At 43.9% G+C, this 19,962-nt stretch overlaps 1 protein-coding gene across 8 annotated transcripts in view; it reads right to left on the bottom strand.

Annotated features, from left to right (window-relative positions):
* The window catches only part of MYO5A (myosin VA), a 97,986-nt gene extending 79,893 nt beyond the window's left edge, over nucleotides 1-18,093 (bottom strand). For all 8 annotated transcript variants that reach the window (XM_072934093.1, XM_072934095.1, XM_072934097.1 and 5 more), the window contains exon 1: nucleotides 17,929-18,093. In XM_072934093.1, coding sequence (XP_072790194.1) covers nucleotides 17,929-17,955 — 27 coding nt within the window. In that variant the 5' untranslated portion in view covers nucleotides 17,956-18,093. The remainder of the gene's footprint in view (nucleotides 1-17,928) is intronic.
* Nucleotides 18,094-19,962: the final 1,869 nt, after the last annotated feature.

Raw genomic sequence — 19,962 nt, 5'->3', positions numbered from 1 at the left:
GTGCCCTCACCCAGAGCTCCTGCACAGCTTATGCCCACATACATAAGCCAAGTGAAAGGAGAAAGGCAATGAAATAAATAAATAAAAACTCACTTTCATCATTCCCACTACACAGTATGTCATGCTCCCACACCTGGCCCTTCTCCATCATCACTGGGTGTTACTGCCAGCCCTTTATAAAAAGACAAGAAGCTTTGCCTTTGTAGTCAATTTGTGCTTGTGTGGCTTATTTTCTTTGAATTTTGTTAGCTTCATGTGTATTTGCTAGTGTTTTCAGTGCAAAAGTGCTGCATTACTGTATTATTTATAGAACCTTTTCCCTAGTCCCCAGGAGATAAATTATTTGAAAAAACAAAAGATGCCCAAACAATCACTCACTCTGTGCTCCTGCCAATCACAGAGCGCTGTGTAACAGAGGAAAGCAGCAGCAGAAGGCATGGTTTGGGCACTTGGGTAAGTTGTTTTCAGCCCCTCTGTATCCCTAATTCACAAGGGAAGGAACTTTGAAGTGAAATGAAGGTCTGTGCTAACGGGTGTATGTGCAATGCAAGCACAAACCCACAGAAACTATAATGAGTCCAAAATAATTAAACAGGACTTGACAGTAGAGGTGCCACATTAAAGTCAAGCAGCATGCTAAAGAACAATGTTTTCTTTCCTTTCCACTTGGACTGAAACAAAAGATACTTTGTAGAACTAAATAAATCATAAACTTATGATTTTCTATACTAGTAATTTCAAATCACAGTTTCACATAATAATTTCAAATCCTAAAATCAATAATTCGTAAGATCCATTTATTCAAACATAGCACACAACACCTGTTCTCAGAATTCTTTTATTTAAAAAATCCCAAAAAGCTAAAAACCAAAATCTTGCCAGAAATCAGGTACCTTTTTTTCAGTTTAACAAAAGATGCTCCAGCATCAGACACAGCTGAAGACTGAATGCATACCACACTTTGACCAGGTTCCACCCCCAATATTTCTGTTCCTCACCCCCAATATTTCTGATAGGATATTCCTTCCAAGGAATTAACAGAAAGCAAAGTAAATGTGAAAGAGGAAAGCATTGAAATGTTGTCCAGCAGAAGGAATCAGCAGGCTGGAGTCCTTTAGGCTACACAAAGAAAAGTTCCCTGACCTAAGAAAGCAGCAGCCTGAAAGACAAATGCTGATAACCTGAAGCAGCAAATGTTGTGCAGCAGTTTCTAACCATGCAATCTATGGCAGCATGAAATAAGCATCTTTAATTTACCCAGCTAAAACTGTACATGTTATACTGTCTAGAGAAGGGAAAGAGAAAGCAGAAAACAGATCACCATAGAAACTGAGCCACTACAGACAGCAGAAGCTTCCATGACACAACCCCATGGATATTAAAGCCATCCCATGAGCGCCAGGCTGGAGCTTTTTATCTCCAGCACCAGTGCCTAGCCTTAAATCCCTGCCAAAGAAAACACCTGCTAAAAGGAATGGGTGGGAGGAAAGACAGAGATGTTCCTAATTATAAGTACTGAATCATTTCTCAACATTTTCACCTCATTAACTTAGCAGAATGTTTTGCAAAATCAGATTTTCATGCTTTTATATAATCAGTTGATACTAAAATTCCATTGCTGCCTGGCCTTTACTGGGATCCAACCCTACAGAGAAAAACCAAGCACCAGTGTGAGAACCCCGGGATTGATTTGGGGCTCTCGTGTGGTGGTAAAGTCTCTCCTCCAACCCGTGCTTCCAAAGAAAAACTTCACAGCCTCTTGTTGTCCGGTCTCAAGGTAGTTTATTGCTAGCTATCTAAAAGATTGTCCTGCGCTGTGGCTGCTTTGGTCTGCGGCCCAGGCAGAGGCACACACACTCCTGACACCCTCACTGTCCGGTGTCTTCGTCGTCTCTCTCCCCGCCCAAAGCTGCTACTATCTTTTATATGATATATTACGTACTATATGTTTATAGATTTTCCCCAATACCTACTATCTACGTTACAATGTGCTTTTCTACTCTAAACCAATCTGTGAATGCCAACATCACCAAGAACATGGAGGTAAGGAAGAAGAAGGAGGAAGAATAAGATAAGGACCACTTTCCTCCATCTTAGAACTCCTGACCCCCCTGTACAAAGTGAAAACCCCCCTGTACAGGTACTAAAACCCCCCTGTACAACACTAAAAAATTTTCCCCTCTAATTTGTGACTACTTTTACTATACCATCTAACATTCTGTGACTGCTTGTTCCACCCTCAAAGTTGGTAATTCATTCCATGGTTCAAACTCAAAATCACAGCTGTTTTCAGCTGCTTGCCAGGGTCTAAAATGCTTCTGACCAAGGCCTGGAACCTCTAAAAATGTCTGAGGGACATTTTGGGTTCCGACACACCAGCACTGGTGGAAACAGGACCAAGGGCCTTTCTTGGGAAACACCTCACTTACTCTAATATCTGCTATTCATCCCTCTGTATTTACTAGTATATAAAATTGGGTTTATGACAATGTTAGAATAAGGCTAAAATAAGATTAAATTCTAGAGCCAATGATTTACAAATCAGCCTTCTAAAAAGGGAAGGAAATTCTGGTTTAAAAATTACTATGCTGTCTAAATTCTAGCACTGAAATGACAATATAAATTACAGCAAGAATCAAATGAATTTTAGTTTAATCATCCTAATTATAATCCATAAATACATTACTCTTCGTAGTAGTTCAAGGCAAATTTTGAACCAGCAAAATAAAACGTCTGACTGGGGAGATACAAGTATGACTAACTCCAGGCAAGGCCATGAAATAAAATTTTAGATAAATATTGCTACATTTCATGTCAGCCCGAGTTTACCACTGGTATCACTTTCACTTTATATTTCAGTACTGATTTGGCCCAAATAAATGAGCTTTGCTATCCTCCTTCTGTGGGTGTGACTGTGGCCCAACACTGATGCTCTCCTCTGTCACTGGAGGTGCAGATGGGAGAGGCTGGGGAGGGCACACAGCAGCAAAGGCACCTCCAGCACCACCTCTTAACCTCAGCCAGTTTGAAAGTCAGAATGAAAACAGAAGGGATACCAAGGAGATGTCCTGGGATTCAGAAGGAAAATAAATAATTAAATGCATAATGACAGGAGTAATTCAGATCTCATTCCTGCCTAGACTCTCTTCCAGCCTCAGCAGACCAACATTAAAAAAAAAAAAAAATCAGCATCTCCAAAATCCTCTGGAAGTGTGAAGTGCTGTACTTTGTTCAAGGAAGGACAAGCTGGGCAAGAGTTTATAGACAGCTATAAGGAACTCTGAAAGAGTTCACAGCAGAAAACAAACACAGAAGTTTTCACATCTTATTGGTGGGTCAGAAGGCTGGCTGGATTACTACAATTTTACATAGTAAGAAAATATGATAGAAAATCACAGTATTCTGTCATACCTCGTGATTTCATTTTAGATCACATGAAGAAATCAGCAGACTATAACAATTACCTATCAAATGAGACCATATGACTCACAAAGCCTCTCTTCTGAGATATTAACCTCTTGAAGTACTAATTGACATTGCTGACAAAACGGAATTAGCAATGCAAGAGGCTCAGCAGTCTCGTCAGCAGGCAAATAGTTTTCTACTTCCATTGCACAATCACAAACACAGAGGAAGGAGATACAGCTATCTTCCCAGCTCAGCAGCTCTTTGGCTAAGAGCTGGAAGAATTCATTAAATGAGCTACATCCTAGAAAGAAAAAGGAAATTTCAACTCAGAGAAAGCTGTCCCAAGTTTCTCAGCACGACCTACAGTGAACTGGTATGATTTTCACTCCAGAAGAGATCATATCTTTTTTTTTTTTATTTACAGACAGCCTCAAAAGCCACAGTCTTTCACATGTTAACCATGAAAAGAAGTATGAGAGACATTGCCCCCCTCCCTTTCAAGAATGACCTCGGTCTGGGCAGGAGTAAAGCAGCTCATTGATGTCAGGATCAAAGAGACACCATCAATTCTGGCAGCACTAGCTGAAGGAGCCAGTAGAACAGCAACAGCTGGTGAAAGTTAAAGCCAAATTTCACCAAGATTATTCAATGTGAACTTGCTGCTGACTGAACATGGCCACTTGGAGAGTGCAGGCTGCATTGCTAGGCTGGAAAAAGACTTGTCTCTGCTAGTAGGGCATAACAACAAAACACAGCACTAAGTCATCAAAGTTCACACTGCAGAAGTGTTGAACTGATCTTAGCAAATTGCAAAGTTATTACAAAAGGATTTCTGAGCTCTGGGATTTCCTTGGCTGGGCTTGCTTTGAAAACACAAATTGATGCTATTAGAACAATTTCCTTTCAGCCACATATTTTCCCCTATGCTTGGTTCATAGTGCCACCACCAAAGATAATAATACTGAGCCTAGAAATACTTGAAACAGCAAAGTTCAGTTTTTATAAGCTCTACACAAGCAGATCAACAGCTGAGTAACAGGCAAACACAAGTCTTACTTAACTTGACCAGTCTGGATCACCTACAAAGAGATCACAATCACTCAGGAGTCAGGAGGCAGTCCTGTTTCACCCACTGCTGAAACAACTAAAATTTGTGCCACCCATCCTGTGACCCACGGGCAGTCCCAAGGACACACTGCACTCCTGTCATCAGTGCTGCTGCTGCCTGCACACCGAAAAGTCAGACAGGACTTTACTGTTCTCTCACAAAAATGCCAAGGCAGGACTGGAAAGTAGAGCATCCCCATGACAAATGGGCTGCTGCAAACCTCTGATCAACTCATCTTAATTCTTCTTAGGGCCAGAGGGAAACGAAACCATTAATTTTGAAAAAAAAATCCAAACAGAAATTAGAGTTTTCTTAAAGGTGGTAGCACTCTTTGGGCATGGAGTGTATTTTCTGTCTTGCTGCTCAGCAAGAGCCTCTTGTACAAAACTCTTGTAGAGTTTAAGGCCTGAATTAATTTGAAAAGAAATTTATATCATCATATACAGTAGGGGAAATATAAGTGACAATTAGTATTAATGTTTTATCAGAACAACAATCCCACAGAGTTAGCTGACCTCACAGGAAGATCAAAAGCCCTGCGTTATTCTGTCTCATGGGAATTCCTGACCAGCCACACGCAGAGCTCCAAACAGAATCCAGGGGACAGCAGGGACCCAGGCTCTGAGCTGCCCCTAGGATATCACCACTAGGAGCAACATTCCAGGGATGCTGGTCTGCAAAGCTGGCTCACAGGAATGCAGCTGAGGCACTGCATCCACACCATGCACACAGGAATACAGCCCAATGGGAAAAAGTCTGTTGTACTTGAGTAATTCATCTAGCCTGTAAATATCCTCTACATTTGAATCACAAGGCTATAAAAGCCCCACCTCCCTCCCTTCTTTCCTTCCTTTAAGCATTTTTACAAAGTATTCTTTGTATCTAGGGCCTGGGGGCTTGCAACAACAAAAGCCACTTGTATGTCCTTTCCCAAACATGCCTTGATCGTACAAGGTACAAGCAAAATCTGTCAGCATCCCACACAGATTCACTGCAGCAAGGTCTGTATCATCAGCCGCTGGAAAAACATTGATTTACATAGCTGAAACCTCACCTTGCTTCAAAGGGATGCAAAAAAACCTAAATCCCAAACAGAGGATATCTATGTACACTGAAATTCAGAGACAACTACCACCCTGGAAATCTACACCTTGGGCCTGTCATCAAGGCCAAAAATATATACCCAAAATACAAATACATATCCATAATTTTGGTACATCCCATTCCCCGCTTCGTATGCTAATCACTCCAAAAGCCATTCAGCATGCACAGTTTGTCCCTTGAAATGGGTTGGTGTCCCTTTCATGGGGAGGGGTCCCAAAATGAGGAAGGAAATGAAGTCTTCCTCGTTCTGACCTTTCTACCTTTTCAATACAAATATGACAAATGAACTCTTCGTAGAACTCCCATTTCTTGTCTTCAATTGGTTTCAGAACAGAGGAGGCCCACAATTGTCTTATGTTCCTAAAAGCTATTTATCAGTTTCTATATTCTTCATTATAAACGCAGCTAACTAAACATTGTGCTCACAAGCAATTAATTATTAGTTAACTACTAACTCTTAACTTCATCAAGGCTTACTCATTTATTATTATTATTTTAATTAACTCTAGTAAGGCTTATTTCTAACTAAAATCTTGGCTCCTCTAAAATCTCTAAATTCCTTAAAGTTCTCGTTTCATGGCCAGAATGTTAGAAGAGAAGCACAGCTACATCCTTCCTCATGTCCCTGCCACTGCCACAAGCCCATGTGGATGGCACAGGAGTGATGCTCCTGCACCTCTGGCCTGAGGCTGCCCACCTGCCCACAGGATGCTCATTCTCCACCAGTCATCCCCAAACCTGCAGCACAATAACTCATCACAAACCCTCAGTGAAACAGCAGCACTGCTATCTTATTCCATGCAGATGCTGTTCTCATTTAATTCAGTATGTTTCTCAAAACAAACAACAAAAAAAGCTCATTTAAAGTAAACCAGGCTTAAAAATATACATTCACAGAAACAGCAGTGCTGAAGAAAATGTTGTGTTTGAAAGTTTTGATTCCTAGACCTGTCAAAGGAATGAATGCAGCTCTGAAGAATCTCCAGAGAAGATGGCAGTAACAGTGAGATCAAACCCACCAATGTTCTGGACACTGCTTGAGACACAAACCAGCTGAATAACCACAGTAAGATCTGCAAAAACCCAGAGCAGAAGTGTGACGCCTGCCTCAGGCTGAGAGACAGGAAAATATTCTGACTCATGTAAAATTTCATTTGGGGTCATACCCACACAGATAAGCAAATGCTGTATTGTATTTCAATCCATGCCACCAGAATGAAGGCTAACAAGGAATTATATGCTAGTGATTTCAAAAAAAAAGTTAATTATAAGCCTTAAAATTCACAATTCATCCAACCTGAAAAACATGTTACAAGAACAGTACAAGAGTGGCCACAAGAAATGTAAGGGCAAATGAAACAACTGCAGTTACCCTGGATATTCAGCTAATGAGACTTGTTGCACTGAAGAAACCTCACTAGGAAAAGGATGACGATTTCATGTTTATGTGCTTACAGTGAATGCTGCTCCAATTAAAAAATTATTTTAAAATAGCCTACACCCAAGAACACAAAAAGATATTCAACACAATTAACTGCATGGGTATCTAAACTTAAGATTCAATAACACAAACATTGTAAAGGCAAATAAAACAAGTGGCTGCAGGATTTTGTTTCAACATCAATATGATGCAAGCTATAATACAGACTTGACAGCATAAATGCAGAAACAGACATAACTTCCAAATTCAGTCCAGACCCTCATGTTTCTTCCATATTTTTCATGCTGATGTCACACAATGAAATGCTGATTTCACTTTGTCTAGTTCTCAGATGGATTTAAGATCTTCCAGAAGCTTTCTACAGTTATTTTGCCCAAAGTTTCTAGAAGCCTCGGGGGCAGGAGCCAGACTCCCTGGGTCACCCCTCCCAGCCAGCCGGGGGCTGCTGTGCTGGGAAGGGGCTGGGGGCACCTGGGGGCTCCTGGCTCACACAGAGCAGGAGGAAACTCCCCTCCCAGCCCCCTGCCCCAGCACACATCTGCAGCCCTGCCTTGGCATTATTTGGTGCATCCAGCACTTGCTTCTGCAGGATGGCAGAACAAAGGCCTGGACTGATCAGACAGAGGCACTGCACCGTGCCACAGATCTGAAGTTTGGAACAAGAACCTGCTGAGAAAGGAACTGTGGGGCCATAACTGCTCACCCAGCCCACAGAGGTGAAACAAGGCTACATTTTCTGCTATCTGTAGAACATCTGGAGCATGGACAATTGCTCACTTAACTGTGAAAGTTTAATTTAAAAGTTAAAAATTAAAGGAAATATATTGGAGAATAGATAAGGCTGTACTTTTTTGAGTGTCCTTCTGTAAAGCTGAGCTCAAGTCCAAAAGCACCATCTTGCTTTTACTTAATCCTAGCCCCCAAAAAGCCACATTTGAAGTAAAACACCAAACTGAGGTTTTAAAAAGCAAATATTAACTGAGTATTTTTTGTTAGGCCAACACAGAAGCCCCAGCTGAGATGCAGCTGCATCGTTAAAAGAGAGCTTTTACTGATTTAGCCTGAGTTATTCAAGGAGAATTAGTTTTCCTCAGCTAACCCAGAGCGTGGCTGTCACCCAGACACCTTTCTGCTCTACTACAGCAGCAAACTGACACCACTGAGGCACTTAATGAAGCCTTATTTAGTTCCACCAGTTTTTCACGGGAAATAAACAATAATTTACAGCAAGCGCCCACACAAGGAAACCAGAGTGGCCTGATATGAATGACCTGGCAAGCTCAAACTCAAAACCAGCCAGCAGAGTCAAACCCCCCCAAGAGCTGCCCCTCCTCCACAGCAACTGGGGGAAGCTGTGAAAGCAGAAATGGGTTTAGTGGCCACGGAGCTGCTCTCCACAACTCCCAGCAAGAGCAGCAGCCATTCCTGCCCTGGGCTGTCACCCTGCCCTGGCCAGGCAGGCACAGGGGAGCAGGGGCTGTGCTGGTGCCAGCACCCCAAGCCACCTGCCCAGCAGGGCAGGCAATGGGACACCTCTGTGCTGCAGAGAGGGGAACCTGCACCCTGTCACACCAGCTGAAGCAAACTTTCAAGCATACCGCATTTAGCCTTAGAGAAACTATTCCACTGCTTTTCTCTACAAGTGCTCTCTCTTTGATTGTTCACAAAAAGTTGAAATCAGCTTTACATTTCTGATGTGTGAGACTGTCACAGGGAAGAAGTGCACTCAGACATGAAATCCTAACAACTTCTGCAATTGCTTCTCCTCTTGCAAGATTTTTTCTAAGAGAGACCATCTCCTAAACAATTAATTTAATGTCTGGCATGGTTGAAATATTCATGTATCTATGTCCAGGATCATAAGTCCAAACTCAATGTAAATCCTTATTAATAAACTCTTACACTGTAATACTATGATACTGGTATGCACTTACAAGTTTAGCTATACAGACCTATATGCCTATGTGAAAACCAAGAAAACAATTGAACATATTGTACTTACTTTAACATACATATAGTCTAAAACTTCTATTCCCATCCCGTATCTCCTGTAACAGAAATTTTCAGCACTTTCAGAGGCAGCTGGTGTTTCCTCTCCAGGCAAAACAGGCTCAATCTCCATGGAACACACTTCCATCTCCCTCATGTTGCTGTATACTAACTCATAAGGCAACTTGGGAATCTCTCTCTGTGGTTTCCTCAGCAAAACAACTGAGGTCATCTGCTTTAAAGATAGTTCTGAATAACCCATGGAGTCTGCAGAGAGTAACGTGTGACAAGCCATGTTGGGGCAATGAATTCCCTCATTGTTACACTGCCTCATAGTATTTTTAGGTTATTTCTCCAGCTCTACAAAGCTCAAGAGTGTCCTTCTGTAAACCACAAAGCAGTTGCAAAATTCTCGTCTTGTGATAATCAAATGGAAGAACTCAAGGACACCACTGGTAACTGGAGCAAGATTTTATGATTCTTCATAGCCATGGGTATGTACATCATTCAAATGAGAAGTCCTTGTTTTTCAATATTTAGGACTGCCAAACTATAAATGTGCAGTTTACATCTACCCATACAGCAGCCTTGGAAAAGTACATGATAAATCACATGCCATGCCTACCCTGTGGTAGCTGCTACAAACACAGAATGGGAACTCTTCACAGCAATGCTGCTTCAGCCTTTACATTTGATCTTAAAGCAAGGGATCTCATCAGAGCACAGAGTAAGCAGCATGGAAGGATCTGCTCTCAACCCTACCCACTGCCTCCTAAGAGCTAAATAAACCCAACAAGCCACATCTGCTAATTGCCAGGGCAACAAGAATTACCCTAACAGCCCTACCTACCCACAGCCACACCTGAAGCAGGGCTAAAAGGCACCAATGGAGGTTTGGTGAGCAGTGAGGGAAGTGCAACAGCTTCCCAGATGTTCAGAAAGTAGCCACAACTTTCACCAAACAGCATGGAGCTGACAGACACAAAAACACAGCTGCATTCTGCATTCCTGGCTGACTCCTCCAGTTTAATCTTTATAATGCTCCCTCAAACCATTCACAACTCCATCACACCGTGACTTCTCATTCATAGTTGTTTTTTGGTATTACGTTGGTACCTTCTTTTCCCTCAACATTCTAAGAAGCTTTACCCCAGCCTCCATAGCATTATTATTCAGGGAAAGATCTTGCTATTGTTCCTGGCTAACAGGCCAAAGAAATTAAATCCATGCCATGAAGGAGAACAGAAGGTGTAAAACTCAAGATCTCTGCTTCTGTAAGTAATTCATTTGCACCTTCTTCAAAATTTTACATTAAAATTTGCAGATGCTCACATTGAAAGTCCAGTCAATATCTGCAATCCACAGACATTCAGCTGAAGTCTTTAAACTTCATTAGCAGTGCCTAATGCTTCCTGTGCTTACCTTTGAGCTCCTTAATATCCACAATTCAGCAAGGAAGGCACTCTCTAATGTAACCACATCAACTACTTAGCCTCTTAAAAAAAACAAAACCAAAAACAAGACCAAAAACCCAACCAAAGATGGGTTTCACATTTGGCTGCTGCCTGGAGCAAATTGCAAACACAGACTGTGCCAAAAGATGAGTGGCACCACAAGAAGGCAGGGTCCTGAAAGTGGATGCTTCTGCTGAAAATACATTCTAGTTATTAAACATTAATCCTGGGCTTTAAGTAGACAGGTCCTAACTTACTGCAAAATTAAGCAATGTGTGATTACTCAGACAGGACAAAGAGAAATCCTTCCAGGACCAGGCTTAGGCAAACCCAGGGTTAAGCGAAGCCAGGAACGCTGAGAACAAGGAGGAAATGATGCAGTCCTAGGCAAAGGGTGTAGCACTGTTCTCTGCCAGGAGTCACCAAAAGCCTTGTCACAAGTGTTGGCAAACGAGGCCTTAGCAACCCAATCACACAACTCTGCATTGTGGATGCAAAAGGGAAAGTTACTGTACAAAGAGCCAGTGAATTCACAGCACTTTGAATCTTCTCTGTCTCCAGTGACTTTTAGATAACAGGTTTAATTTCACACCTAGTGCATTCCCACTTACTTAGAAGTTTGATACCAATTAGAGCCAGCCAAACTCTTAGAAACATCATCCCTGTTCTAGCTTGAATGGGGTTATGGTCCATGGAAATAAGCAGAAAGACACAGTTTGATGAAAAAGTCATCATCACAGACATGATGCAGATTTCCAAGAGCCATGGGTTTATTTCTGACCATAACACCACATTTTCCTGCAACAACAACCACCAGTTATTAAGGATATCAAGGAAGCTGTTCCTTGCTATTTCAGCAGCAGAGAAGACAAGCAGAAGGTGCATTCTGCTGCTTCAACTCATTCGAGCAGCTTGTAATGAAGCATCAGGAACAACAGCCTGGCCCAAACGCTGCTCCCTGGCCCTGGGCCCAACTGTTCCAACACTCACTGCCAGAGTCAAGCACCACACACACAGGAGTAAACACTGCTCCACTACAGTGAGCACAAAATTAATCAGACATAACCTCTGCACCTTCCAGCACGTGAAAGAAAACCCAGCCAGGCAAAGGAGTTCAGACTCTGCTCGTCCCAACTCCACACTCGCAGCAAGGTGAGGTGGCTTCAATCAGGAGGCAAAAAACAAACCCCTGACTCGCTTTTATCAGGGGAGCTCTTAGCAAAACTGAGTCCATCATCTCCCCTCTACCAAGATGCCTTTCACACCAGCAACATCTGATATACATCCTGTCAAAGACCCCAGTAATACAAGCAAAACTTCAGTAATTAAACATTTCCTCATGTGTACTTTGTGCTGTCAAGGAATGAAACCCAAATTCAATGAATGTGTATGAATTACTGTATGAATATAATATTTATACATTAATGTGTATAAATATCTAAAGGAGAGGTGCCAAGAGGATGGACCAGGCTCTTCTCCGTGGTGCTGAGCAATACAAGAGGCAGCAGGAAGAAACTGATGCTCAGAAATTCCAACCTAATATGAGGAAGAACTTCTTTACCAGGCAGTGAGGAGCACTGGACCAGGCTGCCCAGAGAGGGTGTGGAGTCTCCCTCCCTTCAGACAGTCAGAAGCTCCTGGACACATTCTGGTGATGGGACAGCCCTCCTTAAGGGAGGTTGGCCCAGATGACCACTGTGGTCCCTTCCAGCCTGACCCATCCTGCCAGTCACTGCGTGTCCCCACAGGCCACCCCAGGCTGCTGGAGGTGTGCTGCAGAGCTGGTCCAGGCCCAGCCCCAAGCAGCCTTGCCAGCTGCACACTGCCTCCCTCACAGCAAAGCCACCACTGCCTAACCTCACTGTCTTCTTGCTGTCTTAAAATCCTACTAAAAATAGGCACTGCAGCCATGTGATACTGGACATTTGTGTGACTTCCTCCAATTCAGCTGGCTCAATGAGCACATTTCAATAACAAAAATGCTTTCTTTAGTTCAATACAGATTAGGTAATGAGTCTCATAAAGACAAACTACTTCGTTATTAAAACACGTGGAGAGAATTAAACTCCCAAAGGCCCCACAAGCAAACCCTAAGAGTTGGGTACATCTGTCTATCCCTTACACCTCAACCTGGAGCTCTCTGGCTCAACCAAAGATAATCATGGTGGTCATTACACACATTTTCTGACATAGCAGGAGCTTGGCAGCCCTTTATCTGATAATTTATTTATCTAAAAAATAAAGAGTAATCCCTTACTTAACCCATGTGGCACATGCTATCAAATCCCTGCAGTAGGAACAGCCTGTGAATAACCAGTGGCAGTTCCAGGTACAGACATTACTATTCTGCAAGCACTGCTGGTGACAATTTGGGGAGGGATCCCACATCATCCACTAATATTACCAGGTAAATGTTTTAACATGATACGCATAGAATTGAAGAAACAAGACCAATTATTATAAATGAGACCTTCACAGTTCTTTACATGTAACAAAGAACTCACACAACTTTCAAGATTAGGTCTACAGAGTAAAAAAAAAAAGCCAAAAACCAAAAGAAGAGCATTTTAAAATGCAGAATGCAGAGCTTAGGGGCCACAAGGACATGTCACAGAACCTCCAGACAAGGAAGAAACTAACAGAGCCTATTGTAAATGCAGGCAAACCCAATGGGAAGAAATGATGATGCCTGACTCAATTCAGAAGGCTGAATTATTTCTTTATTATAAATATGCTAAAATACATTAATATGCTATATAAAAGGAGGATACTAAAACTACATACTACTTTCTCTGACTCTAACACAACTCGTGACCCTTTCTCGAGTCCAGCCCCAGGTGGGTTGGATTGGCCATCAGGCTCAAACAATCCTCACCAGAATCCAATCAAGCACTCACTCCAGGTAAACAATTCTCCCAACACATTCCACATGGGAAAAACAAGGAGCAGAAATAGAAATTGTTTTCTCTTTCATTTCTCTCTGTGGACCTCTAGGAAAAGTCCTGAGAGGGAGAGAAATGTGCTTGCCACAAGAGCCAGCTCAAGCAACTGTGCTGAACCAGTTCTGACTGAGGTAACTCCAGCAGGGGCAGATCCTGACAGCAGCACACAGCCACCAACCCAAAAGAGAAACACTGAGCATGCAAGGCTTAGCGTGAGAAGCAAGAGAATCATTAACCAACAGAAGACAGAATACTAATTAACAAGGGAACTAGGTAACTTGTAGCCAATGAACATTAATGCCTTTGTTTGCTAAAACTATAACTAGTGAGAAGTTTTGGCAGTCTTGGTGCTGCCTTTGTGGATTTACCACCCAGCACCCCTTTCTGTGCAGAACTGTAACTGCATCTGACTTATTTAAAGTCAAATATCTCAGCTCTGTGTGTGGATTGGCCTCTTGCACACTGGATGAAAGAATCTACTTTAAAACAAGCCTGCACAGCAATATACGGGACTGTATAATTAAAGCAGCATTTTTTTAAATCCCAAGAAAAGCCCACTGATAGGCACAGAAATTTTGAAGTGGCTCCATTTTCTCTCTTATGCTCAGGTTATTTTTTGCTGTATTTCCCTCCCCATGTAGCCCTCATGTACTCACACAGAGCTATTACCTGGTCAGAATTTTGCAGCACTGCCAAAGGAGAAGACTGAGCACTGTAACACCCCTGGCTTCACCCCCAGAGCAGCTGCAGACAGCCACGGGAAAGCAAGAAAGGGCCACTTGCAACGCTGGGGACAGCACAAGCAGCTTTTGTTCTATGCAGTTTCCTCTGGCACTTCCCTAACTCAATTTATTGCTCATAAACCCTCAAACTGAGCCATTTCAAAGTCAGCTACTGAGATCAGCTTGCCCAGGCCACGCTCTCCAGTGAAAACTGTTTGCTGATTCCTCTGTGTGCAAAGGAACATTTCCACTCACTAAAACTGAAATTGGATTATGCCCTAATCAGGACCAAGCTAGCTGGAGCTCCCCCTCATCTCAAAGATAATGGAAAGGGAGGAGCCCACTGGTAGCAGCAAAAATGAAAATAAATGAATGTCTGAATGGATAAGTAAATAAATCAGTGCACTGTACACAGCCATACAAAAGGGAAACAAATCTCGAGAGAGCAAAGCAGCACGCTCTAGGAAAACACAGCATGAAAGAGAAGCAACTCAAACTCAGGGAAAAATAGATGGAAACAAATAATAAAATTGTTGCCTCTTCACCCCGATTTTAAAAGAGGCAGCATAAACACAGTGTCTGATCAGTTTTGTTGAGTTTTGAGTACAGGCAAGAAGAGCATGTGCTGGGGCTTGGTTTCACTCCCCTGAAACTCAGAAAGGTGACTTGAAACACCAAATATGGCAGTTCCAGCAGAGTAGTCAGATGAGTTCCAATTCTAGGCAGAGCATTCTCCCTTGTTCTTAATCTCCACAGAAATCAAATTACCTTTAACAAAAGCCAGCACATGGCCTAGATTGTCTCTATCAATTTTTATGGGTCAGCAGAAGTAGGTATATATCTGTTGTTGGCCAACAGCTACTGAAATGCTGAAATGGATCAGTGACACCCAAGCATCGCTCAGTGGGGCTACAATGACCCAAGAACCACACCAGGGCTCTCCTAAGTCTGTTTGCAAAGTCAAAGATCCAAAACTTTCAGAAATGAACGTACAACAAGACCACCTAGACCTGCTAGAGGTATATATCCAACCAGACAAGGCTCAAAAGCATAACGTTTCTAGTAAGAATGCCTGAGATGTGGAACTGATTTAAGCTGCTTCACCCCAAAATTAAAGCTAATGCCCCCAAGCAGAGTCTGAATTTGCAGAGTCACTGGGCACAGGAATGCAAAGTCTCATGGTTTGGGCCCACTGCTCACAACCAGTTTGTGAGTGCACTTGAGTCCTTTAACTTAAATCCAATTTTCTAGATTAACTACAACCATGTCCAACTCCCAGGCTGGCTACAGCCACCAAATTTAGAAATACATCTGGATGAATCAAAACAATAGGGCTTTCACAGGAGTGGCATGACTTCTTAAAAAAAAAATCTGTATTGCTGGTTTCTAACAAAAAAAACTAGCTTGAAAAAATAAGAGTTCCTTTCAGCTATTTCAATATGAGGTTGGGATAGTGGGTGCTAGCTTTATGTTGGTATGCAAAGAACTTAAATTTGAAGGGATAACCTACTAGCAAACTGGACACACTGGAGCATACAGCAGAGAGCCCCACTTCCACCACCCCCAGCTGGAAATAAATCTGTTCTGCCAATCTCAGACAGCATCTGAAGAAATGCCAACAACTTCTCTGCAACGCCGCTCATCCAGTCTTTAACAAAACTTCACCAACCCTTGTTGCAAGTTACTCAGACCAACACAGCCACCTGAAAAACACAGGCAAGCTGGGATGGGGGCACCCAGTGGGAGAGGGCAGGAGAGCTGCCTTTGCTCCAGGGCACACAGCAGCAACAATGTGCTGAAAATTCATCCCTGACCCTGCTTGCCAGCAAAGTATCTATGCCAACACCATATGCTAAGAGCTGACACTACACTGGAAGCTCTGGTACTTTAAGCAGCTGCCCTGAATGACAATCTCTGCCTACCAGTTAAAAAAGATGTGAAACTCACTCTTTCTGTGCCTACATGTGTCTCTAAAGAGGACAAGAACAGGCTGTGGTGTGAGAGAAGCACAGCCACAATCTCACTGGCCTTCATCGCCCAGCGAGTCCCTTCTGCAGGATCATCCCCGCACTTGTCTGACTTTGTGTTTGCTCTTTTTACCTCAGCATGCTTTGACCTTAAACCCATTATTTACATTACCTAATCAAGGACGAGATACTGAATGCTATTCAAGCAGCACGCTGCCATTACTTGAGGAAAGAGCCAGCAGAGAGGGAAGCCAGCAGAGTCTCTCTTGAGCACCCAGCAGGTTTCCTACCCTGGCCTGCCCAACTCTGAGCCAGGCCTTCCTCAGGAATTATAAGGGGCCTTGAGCTTTCTGCTGAAACATAGTTCAAACACAACAGCACACCCACATTTTTGGAGCAGCTTCTGACCAAGGGAATCAACCACTCAGTGAAGAAAATTCAAGGTCAGATGAAGTTGGGAATTAAAAAAAAAAAAAAAAAAAAAACAAAAGAAAAAAGCAAGTAGTCTGATCCACACTTTATGAGACATTTTAATTCCGTAAGAAGAACGTCATCAGAGAGGAAGAAATCAAACCCACATTTCTAAAATAACTCCTTACACAGAGAAGGTTTGTGGGGTGCCTGAAAACAACTCTGCAGTACCACCACTCTCTTGACCAGAATGGTAAATTTCATCCCTTTGGGATAGTTCAAAGAGGTATTCTTGTATGAAGTACAAAACACCGAGGTGTGCCATATCATTAATGTATTTAATTAATCTTTTGGGGGTTCAGGCACGCCCCTCACCTCTCACATTCAATTTCTCCTACACAAATACACTCTCAGAGCAAGCAGTCCCTGGTGAAGGGACTGTCTGGTTTGATTTGCCCTGATGCAGTCACTGCTGTCCCACCACTCCTGAGTGGGAGGGCTCTGCAAATAAGGTGACCTATCCATGTCAAAACAAAAAGTCTGTTTCCTTTCCTTCCTTGCAGAGTGCTAGACTGGGGATTATTCTGGAGTATTTCACTAAGTGGCTCAAGGATCTAGATGGCGTGGCTTTCCTACCAACACTCTTTGACTGTGCAAGCCTTTGGAAAGTAGTATTTGGAGTTTGCCATGTTGTACTGCCCTGCTCAATTTCAGTGACCTCTGTCATCCCTTCTGCCCTTTAAGACCTGTTTTCTGTCATTTTTTTTCAGGTTTATGCACCAGGTCAAGGCAGAGCAACGAAAACAATGCATTGCTAGGGGTGAAAACAACCATTTCCACATCTCAATTTGCAGGCTTTGCCATCAAGATGCACAGACAGTAACTGTTTCCAGGCAGAAGCTGAGGAGATACTAACACACAAGACTAAAAAGATTAGAAAAATGTCTGATTAAAGAGCATATGAGAGTCACGCTGCGCATCACTGCTGACTGCAGGGCTTCTGAACGACCGCCAGAAGAACATAATCCAAAGGCGCAGTGTCACCGAAAAGCGCAACTGGATTTCAAAGCGCTCATGTCGTAGGAGCCGTTTTTCCTCAAGGAGCGGGACGGAGCAGCCGAAGGCGATGACCGAGCCGCCGCCCCGGGCTGCTCCCGGCGCATCCCGGCCGCGCTGCCGGAGCGCGGAGCGGAGCGGGGCGGGGCGGGAGGGGCGGCACGGCGGCTCCGCGGGCCCGGGGCGCCGAGCCCCTCCGGCCCGGCACCGGCGCTCACCGGCGGTAGCGGCGGCCGTGCTCCCGCTGCTCCTACAGAACAGTGACCCCCGCCGGCCCCCGCCCGGCCCCACCGCCCCGCGCAGCCCCGGCCCCGCCGCCGCCCTACCTTCGTGTAGAGCTCGGAGGCTGCCATGGCGCAGGGCGCGGGCGGGCGGCCCCTCTGCGGCAGCCCGGCGGCGGGAGGCGGAGGCGGGCGGGGGGTGGAGGAGGAGGAGGAGAGGAGGAGGAGGAGGAGGATGCTCAGGCGGCGGCCCGCGCCATGTTGCTGCTACCTGGCGGGCTCTGTGCATTGTGGGAGCGGCGGCGGGGCCGGCGGGGCCGGGCGGGCGGTGCGCTGCCTCCCACCGGCGGGCGGGACCGGGGGCTCCGCGCTGCCGCTGCCGGACCCCTGGGCGAGCGCTCAGTGGGGCTGTGCGCCCCCCGCTTCGTGCCAGAACCGGTATGCCTCCTCTCCCTTACCATCCTTTTTTTTATTATTATTCATCTCATTCTTCCTCTCCCTCGCTGAACAAATTACTCGTTATGTCATCAGGGACAGTTCTGATCCTGTCTGGCCCCCGGCCCGTGCCCTGCTCGAGGCGCGGAGGAGGCTCCGCACCGCGGGCACCACCAGGCGCAGGGAACCCTCCAGTCCCGTCTTTTCACGGGCACCGATTCTAATCCCATCCTTCAAATTATTTACAGCTTGATTGCATTTGTCATTCAAACCGTTACTGAAGGCACTGAAAGGAAATGGGCCCAAACCGGTTCCTTCCATAATTAAGTCCATTCTCACCAAGACATGGAGGTACACATCGTTGAGAAGTTTAACATCCATGACAAAGGGGAATGAAAAGCATAGTCCGTGTTCCAGCAAAGTCTCAAGATGACAACCAACTCCTTTATGATTTGTTATATTACATTATATATGTAATAATTTGTACAGCTCAGGTTATGTCAAGAGTTCTTTTGACAGCGAAACTGAAGCTATTCTCTCTTTCTCTGGTTTTGTTTTCCACCTTGGAAATGCATCCTACTAGTCCAAGTAGTCCAAAATACAAACCAAGTTTAACATAGGCAAGTTTGCCACACTCTCCACCAAACTGCTTTTGACTATTTATCCTCTCTCAGAATTCAGCTGTTTAGCTAACAGCTGTGTATTCAGTGGGTAGTATCTGCACTGCCCCTGAAACTCGCAACTACCAAAGAAACAGACAAACCTGTTTACAGAGAAACTGAACCATGAAAGCAATAGGTCAGAAATCACTCATCAATTTAGTAATAGAGAGAAAACACTATCCTGACTCCCAAAACAAACACTCCCAATAAATGCTTATCTGGACTTTACTGCTGCTATCTAAAAAGAAGGAGATGGAGAAAGCAGCAAGCACAAACAGAAAATAGCCAAGACGAAAATAATGTAGCTTACCCAAAATTGTTTGGATTAGGTGCAGACACACGGCCTTCACAGCTAGGAAACTAAGGTTAGTAGATAGAGATTTTTAGAAACACCTGATTTTGCTGGGAGAGTTCAAAATAATGTGAACAGAATTTAAAAATACATTCCTTCCCAGGTCCTGTCAGTATGTCCAGGCTTATCAACCATGACTGCTGTTGCTGTCCCACAGCAGGAGGCTCACTCCAGCAGAACTGGACAGTCACTCTCAGCGTTATAAAAAGCCCAGAATGGGTTTCTGGGAGCTGCTGTCCAGATCAGGGGTGAGGTTTTGGCTGAGCAGTTTTCACAGCTGCTCTTCATCCATCTGCCAAGGCAAGCCAGAGAGATCTATACTAAAGCCGCCAGTCATCTTTCACATGCAACACTGGAACTGCAAACAACTGAAATTTCAGTTTTGTTTTCAGAAAGGACCTGGACCTCCTCTTGGTGTGATGCTTCACATTGGACTTTTTGAACCCTTTCCTCAGGATATCTATGCTAAATTCTAAGACGCTCATTTCAGGAGTTTGCCTGGACTGTGGATTACTGATCTCAGTCACTCACAGCTGGAGCTCATGAGGCAAATGTAATTATGAGCCACAGCAAAAAATAGATATGAGTCCAAAATATGCTATGATTTGACACAATTTGCATAAACCAGGATTTCATATCTGCCATTAAGGACAGGAATTGAGGGCATTGAAAGCTGCCAAGAAACAACCT

The sequence above is a fragment of the Taeniopygia guttata genome, chromosome 10 (assembly GCF_048771995.1).
Source record: "Taeniopygia guttata chromosome 10, bTaeGut7.mat, whole genome shotgun sequence".
Lineage (NCBI taxonomy): Eukaryota > Metazoa > Chordata > Aves > Passeriformes > Estrildidae > Taeniopygia > Taeniopygia guttata.
This window is presented reverse-complemented; position numbering and strand designations above follow the sequence as displayed.